The sequence below is a fragment of the Dendrobates tinctorius genome, unplaced genomic scaffold (assembly GCF_039654945.1).
Source record: "Dendrobates tinctorius isolate UK_male_01 unplaced genomic scaffold, ASM3965494v1 ptg000097l, whole genome shotgun sequence".
Taxonomy (NCBI): domain Eukaryota; kingdom Metazoa; phylum Chordata; class Amphibia; order Anura; family Dendrobatidae; genus Dendrobates; species Dendrobates tinctorius.
In genome coordinates, this window is record NW_027361765.1 from 30,513,048 (window position 1) to 30,529,011 (window position 15,964).

General features: G+C 44.1%; 1 protein-coding gene across 2 annotated transcripts in view; it reads left to right on the forward strand.

The window, feature by feature from the left end:
- CCPG1 (cell cycle progression 1) overlaps positions 1-15,964 on the forward strand; it is a 64,457-nt gene that overhangs the window by 14,207 nt on the left and 34,286 nt on the right. The window contains exons 3-5 of one of the 2 annotated variants that reach the window (XM_073587020.1): positions 3,356-3,470; positions 3,552-3,631; positions 7,311-7,578. In XM_073587020.1, the coding sequence (XP_073443121.1) occupies positions 3,356-3,470; positions 3,552-3,631; positions 7,311-7,578 (463 nt within the window). The remainder of the gene's footprint in view (positions 1-3,355; positions 3,471-3,551; positions 3,632-7,310; positions 7,579-15,964) is intronic. The other variant, XM_073587021.1, reaches the window with a different exon arrangement.

Below are 15,964 nucleotides of genomic sequence, written 5' to 3' on the forward strand. Positions count from 1 at the left end.
CCATTTATAGGACATTTCATAACTTTCCCAAATTCCTATGAAAAAATATTCAGCACATCCTGCATTGAATTACTGTACCCAATTTATTATATATTTTAGGAGTCGGAGTCGGTCCATTTTATACCAACTCCGACTCCGACTCCACCAAAATGAGCACCGACTCCGACTCCACGACTCCGACTCCGACTCCACAGCCCTGATTTCCTTAGGATCGCAAAGGTGAGAGAGCCTGCCACAGTTTCTGATGCTTTGATATTAATTCCATCTCCTGTGCAATACTAAGGAATCCTGAAAACCTGATCTATGGGGCAGTAAGGACTGGAGACTGGGAAACACTAGTCTAGACAAAGGCACACTAAAAAAACAATGGGCCTGATTCATCACCATCACTGCCTCACCATCAGTGCCCCATCATCACTGCCCCACCATCATTACCCCATGTACCTTCTGATATCCATGCAGCTGAAGGTAGGCAAACAGACTGCAGGAATATCTTGATTTGAAGCCACTTGCATGCAATTTTTTTTTTTGTTTTACAGTAATTAAGACAAATTCCCTAATAAAGTGTTTATCACAGTTTCAGCCCTTTCCATGCTGGTAAAGTTACTAAAAAGTGAAAATGTAGTTACTCTTTAAAAGAATTGTATGTAGATTAATAGATGGATTGTAGTTCCTTGTTTGGTGACTTATGTCTTGTGTATTCCTTCCAACATCACAGATCTGTGGTGTAATAATCCCCAGCTTCCAGAGTGTATAGGGTCAGTAATAGGGTATCCATGAGATGACAGTGGGTGCAGCGCTCCGTGGGTTCGCACACTCCTTGTAGATGGAGGTGTCATGATCAGACTCTGGTGTCTGCTGCATGTTGCTCGGGACTGTTAGCGAGCTATTGCTTCATAGTCTGGGTGTCACTATGTAACAATATAATGCATAGTTAATGCTGTGCTCAGATGCGATGACACCCAGATGCCATGCACCTCTACTGTAGGGAACTTGGCTCACCATAACGCTGATAAAATATGCTGGATATCATTTGCAAACTATAGGTACAAACAAGGGTCACGGTTATTTAATCCTACGATCATAGCGAAAAATGCTAATAAGTGTGCATGAACACGACCACACGCCAAGATTGCCTACAGATGTACTTACGGTATATCGCCCAAAACCGCATTCACTCTAAAAACAAAAATGCAGTATGATGGATCCCTGAAAAAAAGCATTAATGAATAATGTGTATTGGGGAGTTTTAGTTGGGCAGCGGCTTACAGACACAATATTTCCAGGGATATATTCCTTAGCATTCTATATCTTTTATAATTCCTGACTTTGCTATTACTTTGGCACATGACATTGTTTATTTAACATTGGTTTTGTTGGATCCGATGGCATTAACGTGCCGAGTAGAATACTAAATCGCTATGGGACTCCTGCTGGCACATAGTACCGCACACAGCCAGCCCATAGTGAGCAACATGCCCACAGCCTACATGAATTATTTAGCTGATGAGCTGTTTTTAGATCCTATGTCATTTGTAGCTCAGTTACCATTGAAAGAGATTTTGTACCTTCCGGGTGAGGTCGTTCTTTAGACCAATAATTATCATTCAACATCATTACAATGGTGTCCAACAGAGGATCAGTGACGTATACTTATATCTAATGTACTGGTAGGGAAGGAGACATGGAAATATCAGGTACTCCTGCCAGTTGTGCCACAATCTAAATATTTTAGAATAGACTCTTAGGCCGGTTTCACACGTCCTGATATTTCCAGTACTGGAAAAACCGGTACTGGAGATATTAGTGTCCATGTGTGTACTACATGCGGCACACGGGTGGCAACCGTCTGCCACCCGTGTGCCGCATCACATCAGGACCACACGGAGGGCTGCCAGGGAAGTAGTGCTACTGTAAAGCTGGAGTCACAAATAGCAATCTCGCTAGCGAGATCGCTGCTGAATCACAACTTTTGTGACGTAACAGCGATCTCACCAGCGAGATCGCTGTGTGTGACAGTGATCAGCGAGCGGCCCCCCTGCCGGTATCGCTGATCGCTGTAAGAAACCTCTGGACATTTTTTTGGTCACTGGGCTCCCGCTGGCCAGCACGCATCGCTGCGTGTGACAGGCGGGAGACCAGCGATCAGCTGTAAAAAATAGAATTAAAATAAAAAATATTGTTATTCTCACCTTCCGACGTCCCGCGCAGCCTTCCTCTCTCCACGCTCCGGTCCCAGTGATCCTTTGCACGAATGACCACGAGACCGTGACGTCTCGCGGTCATTCTCGCAAAGGATTACTGGGACCGGAGCGTGGAGAGAGGAAGGCTGCGCGGGACGTCGGAAGGTGAGAATAACAATATTTTTTATTTTAATTCTATTTTTTACAGGGATGGTAAGCGATGCCGGGCGCTCGGCATCGCTGTGCTGATCGCTGGTGAAGCTGTCTGTTTGACAGCTCACCAGCGATCAAGCGACTTACCAGCGATCCTGACACCTTGATATCAGTGTCGGTATCGCTGGTAAGTCGCTATGTGTGACTCCAGCTTAAGTCGCTGTCCCCCGGCAGCTGGTGCTGAAGCCGGCTGTCATCCATTCTCCCCTGCTTTGCTGCGATCATCGTGAGCAGAGGTGAATGAATGAAAAACTGACCTGCGTGACCTCAGGACCGTCGGAGAATGCAAGTGATGAGGTCAGAGCTTTACCTGCCGGGACCTCATCACTTGCATTCTCCGACAGTCCTGAGGTCACAGCAGGTCAGTTTTTCATTCATTCTCCTCTGCTCGCCGGCAGAGCAGGGAAGAATGGATGACAGCCGCGTTCAGCACCTGCTGACGGGGAACAGCGGCTTACAGTAGCGCTACTTCCCCGGCGGCCGTCCATGTACCCAGAGGACAGTGTGCTCTGTTCTCCGTGTGCACGTGTGCGGCACGTTTTGCTGCCCATGTCTGCATGTTTTGCACACCGACACACGGTCCGTGAAAACATGCAGACATGTGCATAGACCCATTCATTTGAATGGGTCTACGTGTGTCAATGTCTCCGGTATGTGAGAAAACTGTCACCACACGTACCGGAGACACTGATGTGTGAAACCGGCCTTACAGAGGATATGTCCTCGCTTGCGTGAATAATCATTTCTGTAGAAGTGGAGCAGGGGGCTGACTGGACTGTTTATTTACCTGCTTCCTGATCTGAAGACTAGTAGATTGTTTACTAGTAGTTTTGATCCGTTATCCTGATCATTTCATAGTGCGTTTTGACTAAAGGCTTCACACAACTGTATTGAAAGTGCAAAAAAACCCCTCTGATTTGTTCAGATGTCTCCTAATCTATTCATTCTGTTTGTATTAGGGATCGGACATAGAGACCCTACACTCTGACATCGGGCCATGCCCAAACCTCGATTTACAACCCAGTAGTTCTTTTGCTGAAAACATGCAGCCAGATTCAACAGATGAATTGGCAGGTAATAAAATAAATTCTTGGTGTTTTATGCTGGGAACGTCTCCTAACCCAAGTACCTGCTGACACTATATATTCAATGCAGATGTGTGCAATAAGGAGGCTACTGTATCAAGTGTGGAGAATCTGTCCTCTACTCCAGAAGATCAGCAGAGAGCCGAAGAGGTACTGTGTTATCCACATGTTCGTTATCATTCAGAATCTGATCACGTGTCTTCTATATATATACACGCCTTATCGGGTCTGTCTGTAACCGAAATCGCGGGCCGCTGATTGGTCGCGGCCGCCAGGCCGCGACCAATCAGTGACAGGCGCAGCTGTTTGTAACGGTAAGCTGCGCCTGCCGCTGATTGGTCGTGGCAGACGCAGGCCTTAATCTGTGAAAAAGAGAATTAAAATAAAAAAAAGTTATTCTCACCTTCCGACGACCTCCTCTCTTCTTTCCACGCGCCCGGCCTCGCGTTCCCAGTAATGCTTGCGGCTTAGACCGCTGATGACGTCACTCTCGCGAGAGCGAGAAAGAAGACCGACGTCATCAGCGGTCTAAGCCGCAAAGCATTACTGGGAACGCGAGGTCGGGCGCGTGGAAAGAAGACAGGAGGCCGTCGGAAGGTGAGAATAGCTTTTTATTTTTTAATGTTATTTTTGTACAGGGCCGTGGCAGTGATTGGTCGCGGACAGAGGGCCGCGAAGCTGATTGGTCGCGGCTACACGGAAAGGGGGGTGAGGGGACCATGCATACCTGGAAAGGGGGGTGAGGGGACCATGCATACCAGGAAAGGGGTGTGTGGGGACCATGCATACCAGGAAAGGGGGGTGAGGGGACCATGCATGCCAGGATTGGGGGGTGAGGGGACCATGCATACCAAGGGGGGTGAGGGGACCATGCACACCAAGAAAGGGGGGTGAGGGGACCATGCATACCAGGATTGGGGGGTGAGGGGACCATACATGCCCCAAAAGGGGGGTGAGGGGACCATGCATACCAAGATTGGGGTGTGAGGGGACCATGCATACCAAGAAAGGGGGGTGAGAGGACCATGCATACCAGGATAGGGAGGTGAGGGGACCATGCATACCAGGATTGGGGGGGTGAGAGGACCATGCATACCAGGACTGGGGGGTGAGGGGACCATGCATACCCCAAATGAAGAGGATAAAATCTTTGATGGGAGGAGTGTTTCTTTAAGTCTGTCACTTACAGCGAACCTGTCACCAGGTTTGGCTGATATGAGCTATGGTCACCACCTTTCAGGCCTGATATACAGCATTCTATAATCAACACCCCTTGGACCGTACCGCCCGCAGGTGAGTATAATAAAAGCTCTTTATCTTCTTTTACAGGTCGGGTTGGGGGCATATGTACAGCAGTATAGAATGCTGTATATCAGTCCTGAAAGGTGGTGGCCGTATCCCATATCAGCCCCTCACTGTAAGAGGGTTGACCACTTTCTCTTAGTGCCATTGTATGGATGGAAGTGCTGGCCAATGTGTGAATATAGCTGCACTAACAAGACAATGTGGCCATCCTCTTTAACAGCTGAGTCTAGCATTGCAGATGTAGTTACTTTTAGGTTGCTGGCAAGCTTGGATTGGCTGAAGTATGTTAGTTCTTTCACTGTATTTTATTAACCTTGGGTCTTTGGCTGGCCGTATGCTGCAGACTTTTAACAGCTGAGAAAAATTATTGATTCAGACCATATTCTGCTGGCTGCTAATGCCAGCCTGGCACAGACATCTGTACAAAAGTTGATCGTCTGTGTTAGACTTTTTCAGTTGATGTTGGATATAGTTGAGAGTAGTTCATTCAATGTTTTTTACCAACGGACAAGTGATCACAAGTTCAATTTCAGTAAAATAGGACTTTAAAAAACTGTACAGTAGCTTGTGTATTGGTATATGTGTCTATGTATATAACACACACATGTACAATATATGTTAGCCAAAAGTCTTACAATTCTTGTTTGAGGGATTTTCATCCATTCTTCCTTAGAAATTTCTTCCAATTTTGTGAGATTCCTTTGTCGTCTTGCATGCACTGCTACTCGAGATCTAGCCACAGATTTTCAATGATATTCAGATCAGGGGACCTTGAGGGTCATTCTAAAACCTTCAGCTTCCGCTTTCTTGAGGTATTCGTTTTTAAACACAAGTCAAAATCAAGAATAATTATCCATTTGTTGAAGCCATCCTCTTTTCATCCATTCTTCCTTAAAAAGTTCTTCCAGTTCTTGAAGTCTAGCCACAGATTTTCAATGTTGTTCAGATCAGGGGAAATGAGGGCCATTGTAAAACCTTCAGCTTGCGCCTTTTGAGGTATTCTATTGACCTGTGTTTACGGTCACTATACATTTGTAGAACCATCCTCTTTTCAACTTTTTTACATATGGTGTTACGTTTGCATCAAGAATTTCTTGAAATTTCATTGAATCCATGCTGCCCTCTACTCAAGAAAAGATCCCCGTGCCACAACGCCAAAGCATGAATGATTATCCCCCCTTCCCCAATTCTCATGCTTAATGGTTAGCAAAACATTCTTTTCCAGAAATCCTTTTTTTCTCCAAACTTGCCTTTGTTCATTGGGGCCCAAAGAGTTGGTAACTTCACCTGTCCACAGGACTTGGTTCCAAAATGCATCAGACTTGTTTATGTTCTTTTGCATATTTCTGACACTGACTTTTATGGTGATGATGCAGGAGAGGTTTTCTTCTGATGACTGTTCCATGAAGGTTCTATTTGCGCAGGTGTCTCTGAACAGTAGAACAATATAACACAACTCCAGAGTCTGCTAAATCTTTCTGAAGATCTTCTGCAGTCAATCCTACAAGCATCTCTCTCTAAATATTTGCTTTACCTTCCAGACCTTATTTTGATCTCCATTGTTCCTGCTAACTGCCATTTCTTAATTGCATTTTGAACTGAAGAAAGGGCAACTTAGCAAAGCGTTTTTATCTTCTTATAACATTCTCCTGCTTTGTGTGCCTCCACCATTTTCATTTTTCTAGGCAGCTGCTTAGAAGAATCCATAGCTGCTATTTTTTGTCACAAGCTTAGAGGAAGCTGGGTTTTTATAAAGCTGGGAAATTTGCATCACCTGGCGTTTCCTAATAGTGAACAAGCCATAACCCTAACAGGCTAATTAAGGTCTGAGAACACAAATCTCCAAGGGTGACCAAACTTTTGCATTTTACTTTGTCATTTCTATTTTCATTTTTTTTTTTTTGTAATTTTTAAAATGTGTGTGTGTGTGTGTGTGTGTGTGTGTGTGTGTGTATATATATCTATATATATATATATTATATGTGTGTGTGTGTGTAAGATCGATCAGCAATATAATACAAAAAAGAAGACAGCACTCCTTCTTAGAAAAAATGTATGGTGGTTTATTAGCCAATATGGGCTCCTGCGACGGTTTGGCTCAAAGTGTGGGCCTTTCTGAGCTTTTTTTTGTAAAAGGTATCTTGTAATAAGATGTGGCTCCATTTATTTCCCCTCGGTTCTTTACGCCGTACAAGGATTCTGTATTGACAACTGGGTGTTAATAGTTGGGGTGTCCCTAAACAACTTGTCACTGTCATATCTGGAGCTGACTGTCGATCTGTGTAGGAGCACCCCCTAATTGTTAAGACAAGTTGTCAATTTATCAGTGAATTTCCAGGAGTGTTAACAGAGGAATGGCACTACAGAGTCATAAGAAAAGGTGCTCCCCAATTTCCTTGGCAATACAGTTGTTTAATAAGGCAGTTCTATGTGAAGTGGTGACCGCTCCTCTTAAGCATTACATTAAATATGATGTGTTGATAGTTTTTCTTTTATGTCACACTTTTTTTTTTTTTTCTGGCAGCAGTTGACTTCTTACAACCCAGGCACAAAAGCTGACGGCTCACCTGTACATGAAGACCTTCCTGGTGATGAGGGCGCTTTGGGGGAGGACAGCCATTGTGAGGCTGTTAGTGATGACTCCGACATTTTTACCCTGGAAACCCCCAAAGTGGATGAAGTTGGACCAAATGAAGAAGTGGAGGAGATTCCAGAAGCCTTGTCTGGAAGTAATGATCTTAACATGAGCTTTTCTTCTAGTAGCCAGTACACCTTCACCCAGCCAGAATCTGGTAAGATGCACACTGCTATTATGTTAGATAAGTGGACTGCTGCAGAGTATGACTTAACCCTATCCTGACAGATTATATACTACTACATCATATGTCGGGTCTCTGTTTTTGCTGCAAGCTCAGGGACCGAGCCATTTTCTGTGCTGGCAGATATGGCTGTTATTCAGCCGTCATAAGTCTCTAACAGCATTGGGTGAGGCTGAGCTTGCTGCTGTCAATTTCTGACAGAGGGAGACTTGCAGCGCCGTGGTTCGGGGTGGTTGAGTTCCACATGCCCATTGCACACTAACGGTCATCATACATGCATGGCTCTCTATTCATTTCTGGGGAAGAAGTCCCAAGTATAGCCGAGCATATTTGCTTTGCTAATTTTTTAAGTTACTTCTAGAAGTGAAAAAAGATTACAACAGCCATGAGACCCTATAAGCGTTTTTTACTGCGATGCGTTTTTTTCGCGGTAAAAACTCATCAATGTGCACAAAAAGTGCAAAATGCATAGAAATGAATGGAAAGCTTCTTTTTCGGGTTTTTCCCACGGATTTTTTGGCAAATCCGCGGGAAACACAACCTTTGAATTTCCAGACTAAACATGTGGTGTGATCAGAACTTCTATTTTGTTTCCCCCATTTTTTTTTTTCTTTTTTTAGCTAATGGATGTAAAATAAAGCAGTTCTACTGCTAGAATAATTTTTTTTTTTTTTTTTGTTGCTATAAATGTCTTTTAGTTGTTGCAGAACGTTTTGAATAATACAATTTACCATCACCGTAAACATAGTTACACATATATGAACAGCAGAGGAAATTGGACTAAATGGTGCTGGATGAAAAGATACTTTCATGCGCTAATAGATATTTCCCACAATATGTAATTTATGATTGTAAAAACAATTAAAAGGGTATACTCAAGTTCTTAAATTTCTTTAATTAAACAGCATGAAAATCTGCAATTGACTTGCTTTTTCTATCCGCTGTCATTCTACTGCAAGGAAACTTTTATCTTTTATAGTGAACAGCTTGCATTCATAGAGCTTGACCTTCAGCCCCTGTCCCAGAAGGCACAGTAGTTATATTTTAGGAGAGAGGTTAACTCTTAGCATACCAGCCACCTCTCTCCAGCCCATTGATTTCTATACAGCAGTTAGCTGCTCACCCACCCTCCATCCCTCTCACCTTCTGAAGAGGGATTCTGTTATAAATCACCAGCCCTGCAGCTTCAAGAGCAGGTCTGCTATGTGGGGATCTTGCCTCTCACTGTGCAAATGTCCTGTTATCTCGGTGTAAATATTGTGATAGCAGAGCACATTCCAGCGCAAACCGCTGATGGCTGAATGTGTTATAACTGAACTTGTGAGCTGAGCTTTCTATTTCTACCAATATTACAGCTCTACTATTCACTAGAGCTGTCACTCAAGGAGGAGAGGCTGCCCTGCCGGAGACCAGGACGTAAGGAGACGGCAAAGCTCTGAGCTGCTCAAGACACAAACTTGAGAATAACTCAAAACGTCATGAAACTATAGGTTGCCTATATGCCAACCATATGTTTGATATGCACAATGTTTTATTCATGCTTTTGCTATGTAATTTACCCTGTCATTTTCTTTTTCCTTTGTGTATTCATTTTCCATTCTTGAATTTCTTTTTTCTCTGTTTGTTTCACCTCTTTGTGTTGGCACAAACAGAAACTCCATGGAGCAGTGAGGAAGATGCCTATTAAAGTAAGGTGGTGGCTCAGTGAGCATGCTCCTGTCTGAAAAACCTGCTAACACCAGTTATGCTTTTGAGCAGCTCTGCCACCAAACGACTAACTAATGCACTTGAATAGTACATGTTACATATGTGTCCTCCATATATTGGGCTGTATTCGGCCATTCCTATTTCTGTCAGTGTAATAAGCAGGTGTCAGCTATAATTTTGCTAGTCTGTTTTATGCTCTGTGACTACATTGCATGCAGCGGGTTAGAAGAGTGGTTAATACATAAAAAGGATAAACTAGCAATTCTTGGTTTTATTAAGTTTCACCTTTACAGCTAAGGAATTTGAAAAAAATATGTACTATATCTGATATACAGTTTTGTGAAGGCCTCGCTCTGTGCGTGCTCACATGACTGCCCGCTCCCATCACTGAAGAATCCTGACAGCATGCAGTGCAAGTGATGTGAGGAATCACAAGTCTGTAGTCAAATAGAGTGACTGCAGACTTGTAGCCCAAGGCCGGACAACCCCTTAAGGCATGTTAGTACTCTTTAAGGCTATGTGCCCACGCTAGCGTTTTTAAACGCTCAGGAAAAGGATCCCCTTCCCAGAAAACGCGCGTCTTTTTCAGCGCGTTTTTTGCGCGATTTTTTACGCGTTTTTTGACACGCGATTTCTGGGATCATTGGGGATGGCTAAAAACGCTGAGCAATGCGGGAATTAATGAGCATGCTGCGTTGTTAGCCGCTAAGCGATTCCTGAGCGGTTAAAAACGCATGCATTGGCACAAAAAGCCAAAAACGCATGCTAATTAATTTGATGCATCTTTTAAGCGTTTCTGCAGCATCTGATCCGGCTCAAACGCTGCGGAAACGCTTAACAAAACGCATCGTGGGCACACAGCCTCAGTGTTTAATTTGTCCTGCTTACTATAGAAAATATTCATTGTTCTAGTATGTCAAGCCATATAATGATTTTTGTTATAATTATTAAGTAATTTCTGTGTGAAATGACAACATTTTTACTCAGAATTTGATTAACCCCTTTCCGACATTGGGCATACATTTACGCCGATGTCGGACACCCTCCCTTTGATGTGGGCTCCGGCAGTGAGCACTCATCTTTCCCAGCACGTCAGCTGTTTTGATGATAGATGTGACAGTGGGACTCGGGTCACAACAGTTGCCTCTGCGACCTCTATGGTTATGGTACTATATGTTTACACTACATAGAGTGCACGGAACCCCTGTTGGGTTTTGAAACTGTGGTTGGGAATACTGTTCCAAAATCTAGACATGTTAAGTTATGCTATTTGAAATGTTTGGGACTTAAAACTTAACATTTAATATTACTATTAAAATGTCACGACTACAATTGAGCAACTTTGGTCGAATCGGGTTTCATGAAACAAAATTTGAGTTGGATGAAACTGGTCCGACTAGGGCAAAAAAAAGTCGGAGTTTTGTCCGAAACCCGACCCCAATGCAAGTCAATGGGAACTAAAAGTCGGCATTGAGCGGATGACATTCATTAAACTCAATACCGACTTTTATTCCCCATTGACTTGCATTGGGGTCGGGTTTTGGACAAAACTCCGACTTTTTTTTGCCCTAGTCGGACCAGTTTCATCTGACTCAAATTTTGTTTCATGAAACCCGATCCAACCAAAGTCACTCAACTCTAGTCACGACACCACACATATACAAATCAGAATCCCAAAACAACAAACAACCAGACATAATTCTGTCAAAGTTTGGGGGCTGATTCTATCTATCTATCTATCTATCTATCTATCTATCTATCTATCTATCTATATATATCTGTTGAAGTGCACTGTTCACAAAACGGCTGTTGTCCGTCTTTTTACATTTCTCCGGTGCCTATGCTTTGTCGATATGAAATAAAGTGAATCATTCCAAGATAACGGTGAGTGCCATCCTGCTGTCTTATATATATATATATATACACCTTATCGTGTCTGTCTGTAACCGAAATCGCGGGCCCCCGCCAGGCCACAACCAATCAGCGACAGGCGCAGCTGTTTGTAACGGTGAGCTGCGCCTGTCGCTGAATCAACGGCCAGCGCAGTCGGGGGCAGTGCTCAATCAGCCGCAGGGATTATTAGTAAAAAGATACTAATTTTTTTTTTTTTTATCACCGAGGGCCTCCAATGTCCTTTCCACCTGCCCGGCCTCGCAGTCCCAGGAAGGCTTTGCGACTTAGACCCGCGATGACGTCACTCTCGCGCGAGCTCGACGTTATCAGCGGTATAAGCTGCAAAGCATTACTGGGAACGCAAGGCCTGGAGCGTGGAAAGGACATCGGAGGCCTTGGGAAGGTGGCCATGGGTAACAAAAACACAAACATACTCGCCTTCTGACGGTCCTCGACTCTGTCCCTCCTCTCCACGCTGCCGGCATCTTCCTTTCCCAGTAATGCTTTGCGTGAAATACCGCTGATGACGTCGCGCTCTCGCGAGAGTGACGTCAGCAGGGGTCTTTGGCGCAAAGCAGTACTGGGAACAGAAGATGCCGGCACCGTGGAGAGGAGGGACAGGGGCCGTCGGATGGTAAGTATATCACATTTTTTATTTTAATCTGCCGCTAGCCATATTCTAGAGTACCCGATGCTTTAGAATCGGGCCAGCAGCTAGTAATCAATAAAGAGCTACCAGTACAACTGGCAATATAATACCAAAAAACAGCATGGTTAGATTCAGACATCGGGAAACTAGTGAATTCATCAGTAAAAATGACGCCTTTACCCCTCTGTGTCTTAGAACAACCAAAGGAGATCCGCATAGAAAAGTTTGGAACAGTCTCACCACATTCGTAGATGATAAATTCTCCAATATCCTAGAAAGGACCTCCCATGAAGTAGGGAGGCTCTTGAATAATACCAGTGATGGTGGAGCATTCCTGTCTTGGCTGCTATATCCCATGAGGAGTCCTATAAGGATGAAACGCATAGGGAGGTGGCCAACGCCTGGACTGACACATTGAACTCTATTTCGGCACGGATATTTGCTCTTATGGGTTCCTGTCTACTACTTCATGGGAGGTCCTTTCTATGATATTGGAGAATTTATCGCTTTGGATGTGGTGAGAGTGTTCCAAACTTTTCTATATGGATCTCCTTTGGTTGTTCTGAGACTCGGAGGGGTAACGGCGTCAGTTGTACTGATGAATTCACTAGTTCCCCGGTGTCTGAATCTAACCACACTGTTTTTTGGTATTATGTTGCCAGTTGTACTGGTAACTCTTTTTGGATTATTATCAGCCCCCACATTCCAAACTTTGACAGAATTATATCTGGTTGTTACTTCTTTTGGAATTCTGATTTTTATGTGCGTTGTGCCTTTGCATTTTAATGGTAATATTAAATGTTAAGTTTTAAGTCTCTAATTTTTGATTTTTTTTCTATGACTGTGAGGGATCCATTATTATTGATCTATTTTGAAACAGCTTATCTAGTATTTGAAATGTTCCCATAATAGCTTGTGTTCTTGCAAAGCAAACAGACTAGGAAGGCAATAAACTGTGTTATGCATAATGGACCTAGTGTTAATACTATTGAAGTTTATTTTATTAGGTGCTATTGTGATAAGTGCCGGGTGAGAGGCAGGATATTGCAGAACATCTGGTTGAGTTTATACTAAACAGTGATAATGGCAACAAGCACAAAAAAGTTATCCTGGGGCAGAAATTTTTATTTGCAAATATGATTCAGACAGAAGACTAAAAAGCTTATATTTTCTCTCTCTCTCTCTATCTCTCTCTCTCTCTCTCTCCTAACCTTTCCAACTTCAGCGGATGCGTAAAAAAAAAAAAAAACGTCCGGTGACATTCGTTGGTGTCGCAACGGAAACTGATCCGTGTTTCCAATCTTTGGCGGATTGCAACTGAACAAAAAAAAATAAGTGTGAAACAGGTCTTAGCTGGAGGTTCAGTACTTTGCTTCTTCTGACGCATTCCACATACAGTGGGGAAAATACGTATTTGATACACTGACGATTTTGCATGTTTTCCAACCTTCAAAGAATGGATAGGTTTGTAACTTTTAGGTGCACTTCAACTGAGAGAGACAGGATCTTAAAAATTAAATCCAGAAAATCACATTGTATGTATGATTTTTTTTTACACAATTCATTTGTATTTTATTGCATGAAATAATTATTTGATATAATAGAAAAACAGATTTATATAATTCATATAATAATTGGTACAGAAACCTTTGTTAGCAGTTAAAGGTCAGACGTTTCCTGTAGATCTTGACCAAGTTTGCACACACTGCCGCAGGGATTTTGGCTCACTCCTCCATACAGATCTTCCCCAGAACTTTCAGGTTTCGGAGCTGTCACTGGGCAACATTGATTTTCAGCTCCCTCCAAAGACTGTTGGGTTCAGGTCTGGACATTGCTTATGCACTCCAGGACCTTGAAATGCTTCTTGCATAAGCCAGTACTAAATTTTTCCTGGTTGTTTGGTTTGGGTCATTATCATGCTAGAAAACCCAGCCATGACCCCTATTCAATGATCTTACTGAGGGAAGGAGGATGTTGGCCACAATCTCATGATACATGAACCCAACCATCCTCCCTTCAATACAGTGCAGTCATCCTATCCCCTTTACAGAAACGCACCGCCAATGTATGTTTTCCATACCATGCTTCATGTTTGGGACTGTGTTTCTGGGGGGGGGTGTACTCATTCTTCTTCCTCCAAACACAGCAAGTGGAGTTGCTACCAAAAAGTTCTATTTTAGTCTTATCTGACCACATGACCTTCTCCTATACCTCCTATGGATCATCCAAATGGTCACTGGTGAACTTCATCCGGGCCTGGCGTAGAGGGACCTTGTGTGCCCTACAGGATTTTAATTCATGATGGTGTTGTGTGTTACTAACGGTAATGTTTGAGACTGTGGTCCCAGCTCTCTTCAGGTCATTGACCAGGTCCTCCCGTGTAGTTATAGACTGATCCTTGATCTTTGTCGAGAATCATCCTTACCCCACAAAGTGAGATCCTGCATGAAGCCCCAGTCCTAGCAAGAATGACAGTCATCTTGTAGTTTTTCTATTTTATAATAATTGTGCCCACAGTTGTTGCCTTCTCACCAAGCTGCTTGCCTATTGTTCTGTAGCCCATTCCAACCTATTGCAGGTCTACAATTTTGTCCCTCGTGTCCTTAGATAGCTCTTTGGTCTCGGCCATGGTGGAGAGGTTGGAATGAGATTGTGTCACGAATCAGCTGTTGGGTGACCTAGGGACAGGGATGGACCTCCTGTTCCCAACACTAAGGGGTGCCCCTATCTCGCCCTATTCCTCAGGATACTTCTGAAGGTGAATATTCCGGGGCTGCCACACTTGCCTTATCTTCCGAGTAAGGGTACCGTTACACTTAGCGATGCACCAGCGATCCCGACAACGATATGGATAGCTGGTGCATCACTAAGTGGTCGCTAGTGAGCTGCCACACAGGCAGATCTCACCAGTGACATAGCAGGGGTCGGGGGTCGCTACTTACCTGTCAGACGCGGCGATCCTTACGCCCGCGTCCACGCGACGCTCGTCGGCGCCACAGGAAGCGCCCGACGAGAAATGGTCCAGGACGTTCTCGCGCGACCAGCGATGAGCAGCGGGGGGAGCCGGTCGGAGGTAAGTATCACATGTAGCGATATCGCTGCTACGTCACAAAATCGGTGACATTACAGCGATATTGATAGCGATATCGCTATGTGTAACGGGGGCTTTAGCCCTCCATCTGTTATCTACACCCACCAAGGGAGGAGGGGCACTACTGTGCACTGCAGTACACCAACCCGACAAATATGGCTACTCAAACGCACCAGGGAGTGGATGATGGTTAGAGAATTTCCACACTTATAAACCATGCAATAGTGACAGATAACTCCTTATCATATGAACACCTCTCTTCCTAAGCCAAGCAGCAAATGCTAGCTCTGTCATGGATTTGAATCAGGACCCAGACTATAAAGGGGATTGGAGTGGCTTAAGTGAGCTCAGCTGAGAGCTAAGAGTTTACAACATGGCCGATTAACCCCTGTTCTGCCAAAAGAAATAAACACCATTAAAACGAAAGAGAAGTGCTTCTTAGCGCAGGAATAGGACCAATCAGACGCTGCGGTGTTCTGCCTCTCTGTTGCGGTAACCCAGTGATAGTTGAGTGTGTAGACAGGTGTCTTTTATACAGGTAATGAGTGCAGAGTAGGAGTTTTTCTGTAAGAAGCCCTAACAGGTCTGTGAGAGCCAGAATTCTTGTTGGTTGGCAAGTGATCAAATACTTATTTTATGCAATAAAATGCAATTTAATTACCGTATATACTCATGTGTAAGCCGAGATATTTCAGCCCATTTTTTGGGGGCTGAAAGTTCCCCCCCCCCCTTGGCTTATACACGAGACATATACCTGGGGGTCGGCGGGAGTGGGGGAGATCATACTGAACCCCCCCCTGACGTATCCCTGCAGCCCCCCGCTTCTCTCACAGTCTCCCTTCCTTCCTTCAGTGGTCACATGGTATTTATGAGTTTAATGAGCGTTACCACGTGACCGCTGCAGGGAGACAGTGGGAGAAGCGGGGGGGTGCTGCAGAGACCGCGCCAGGAGGGGGTGAGTATATCCAATATTACCTGTCCCTGGTCCTTTGCTACTTGCTGCTGTGTCTGTGACGTTT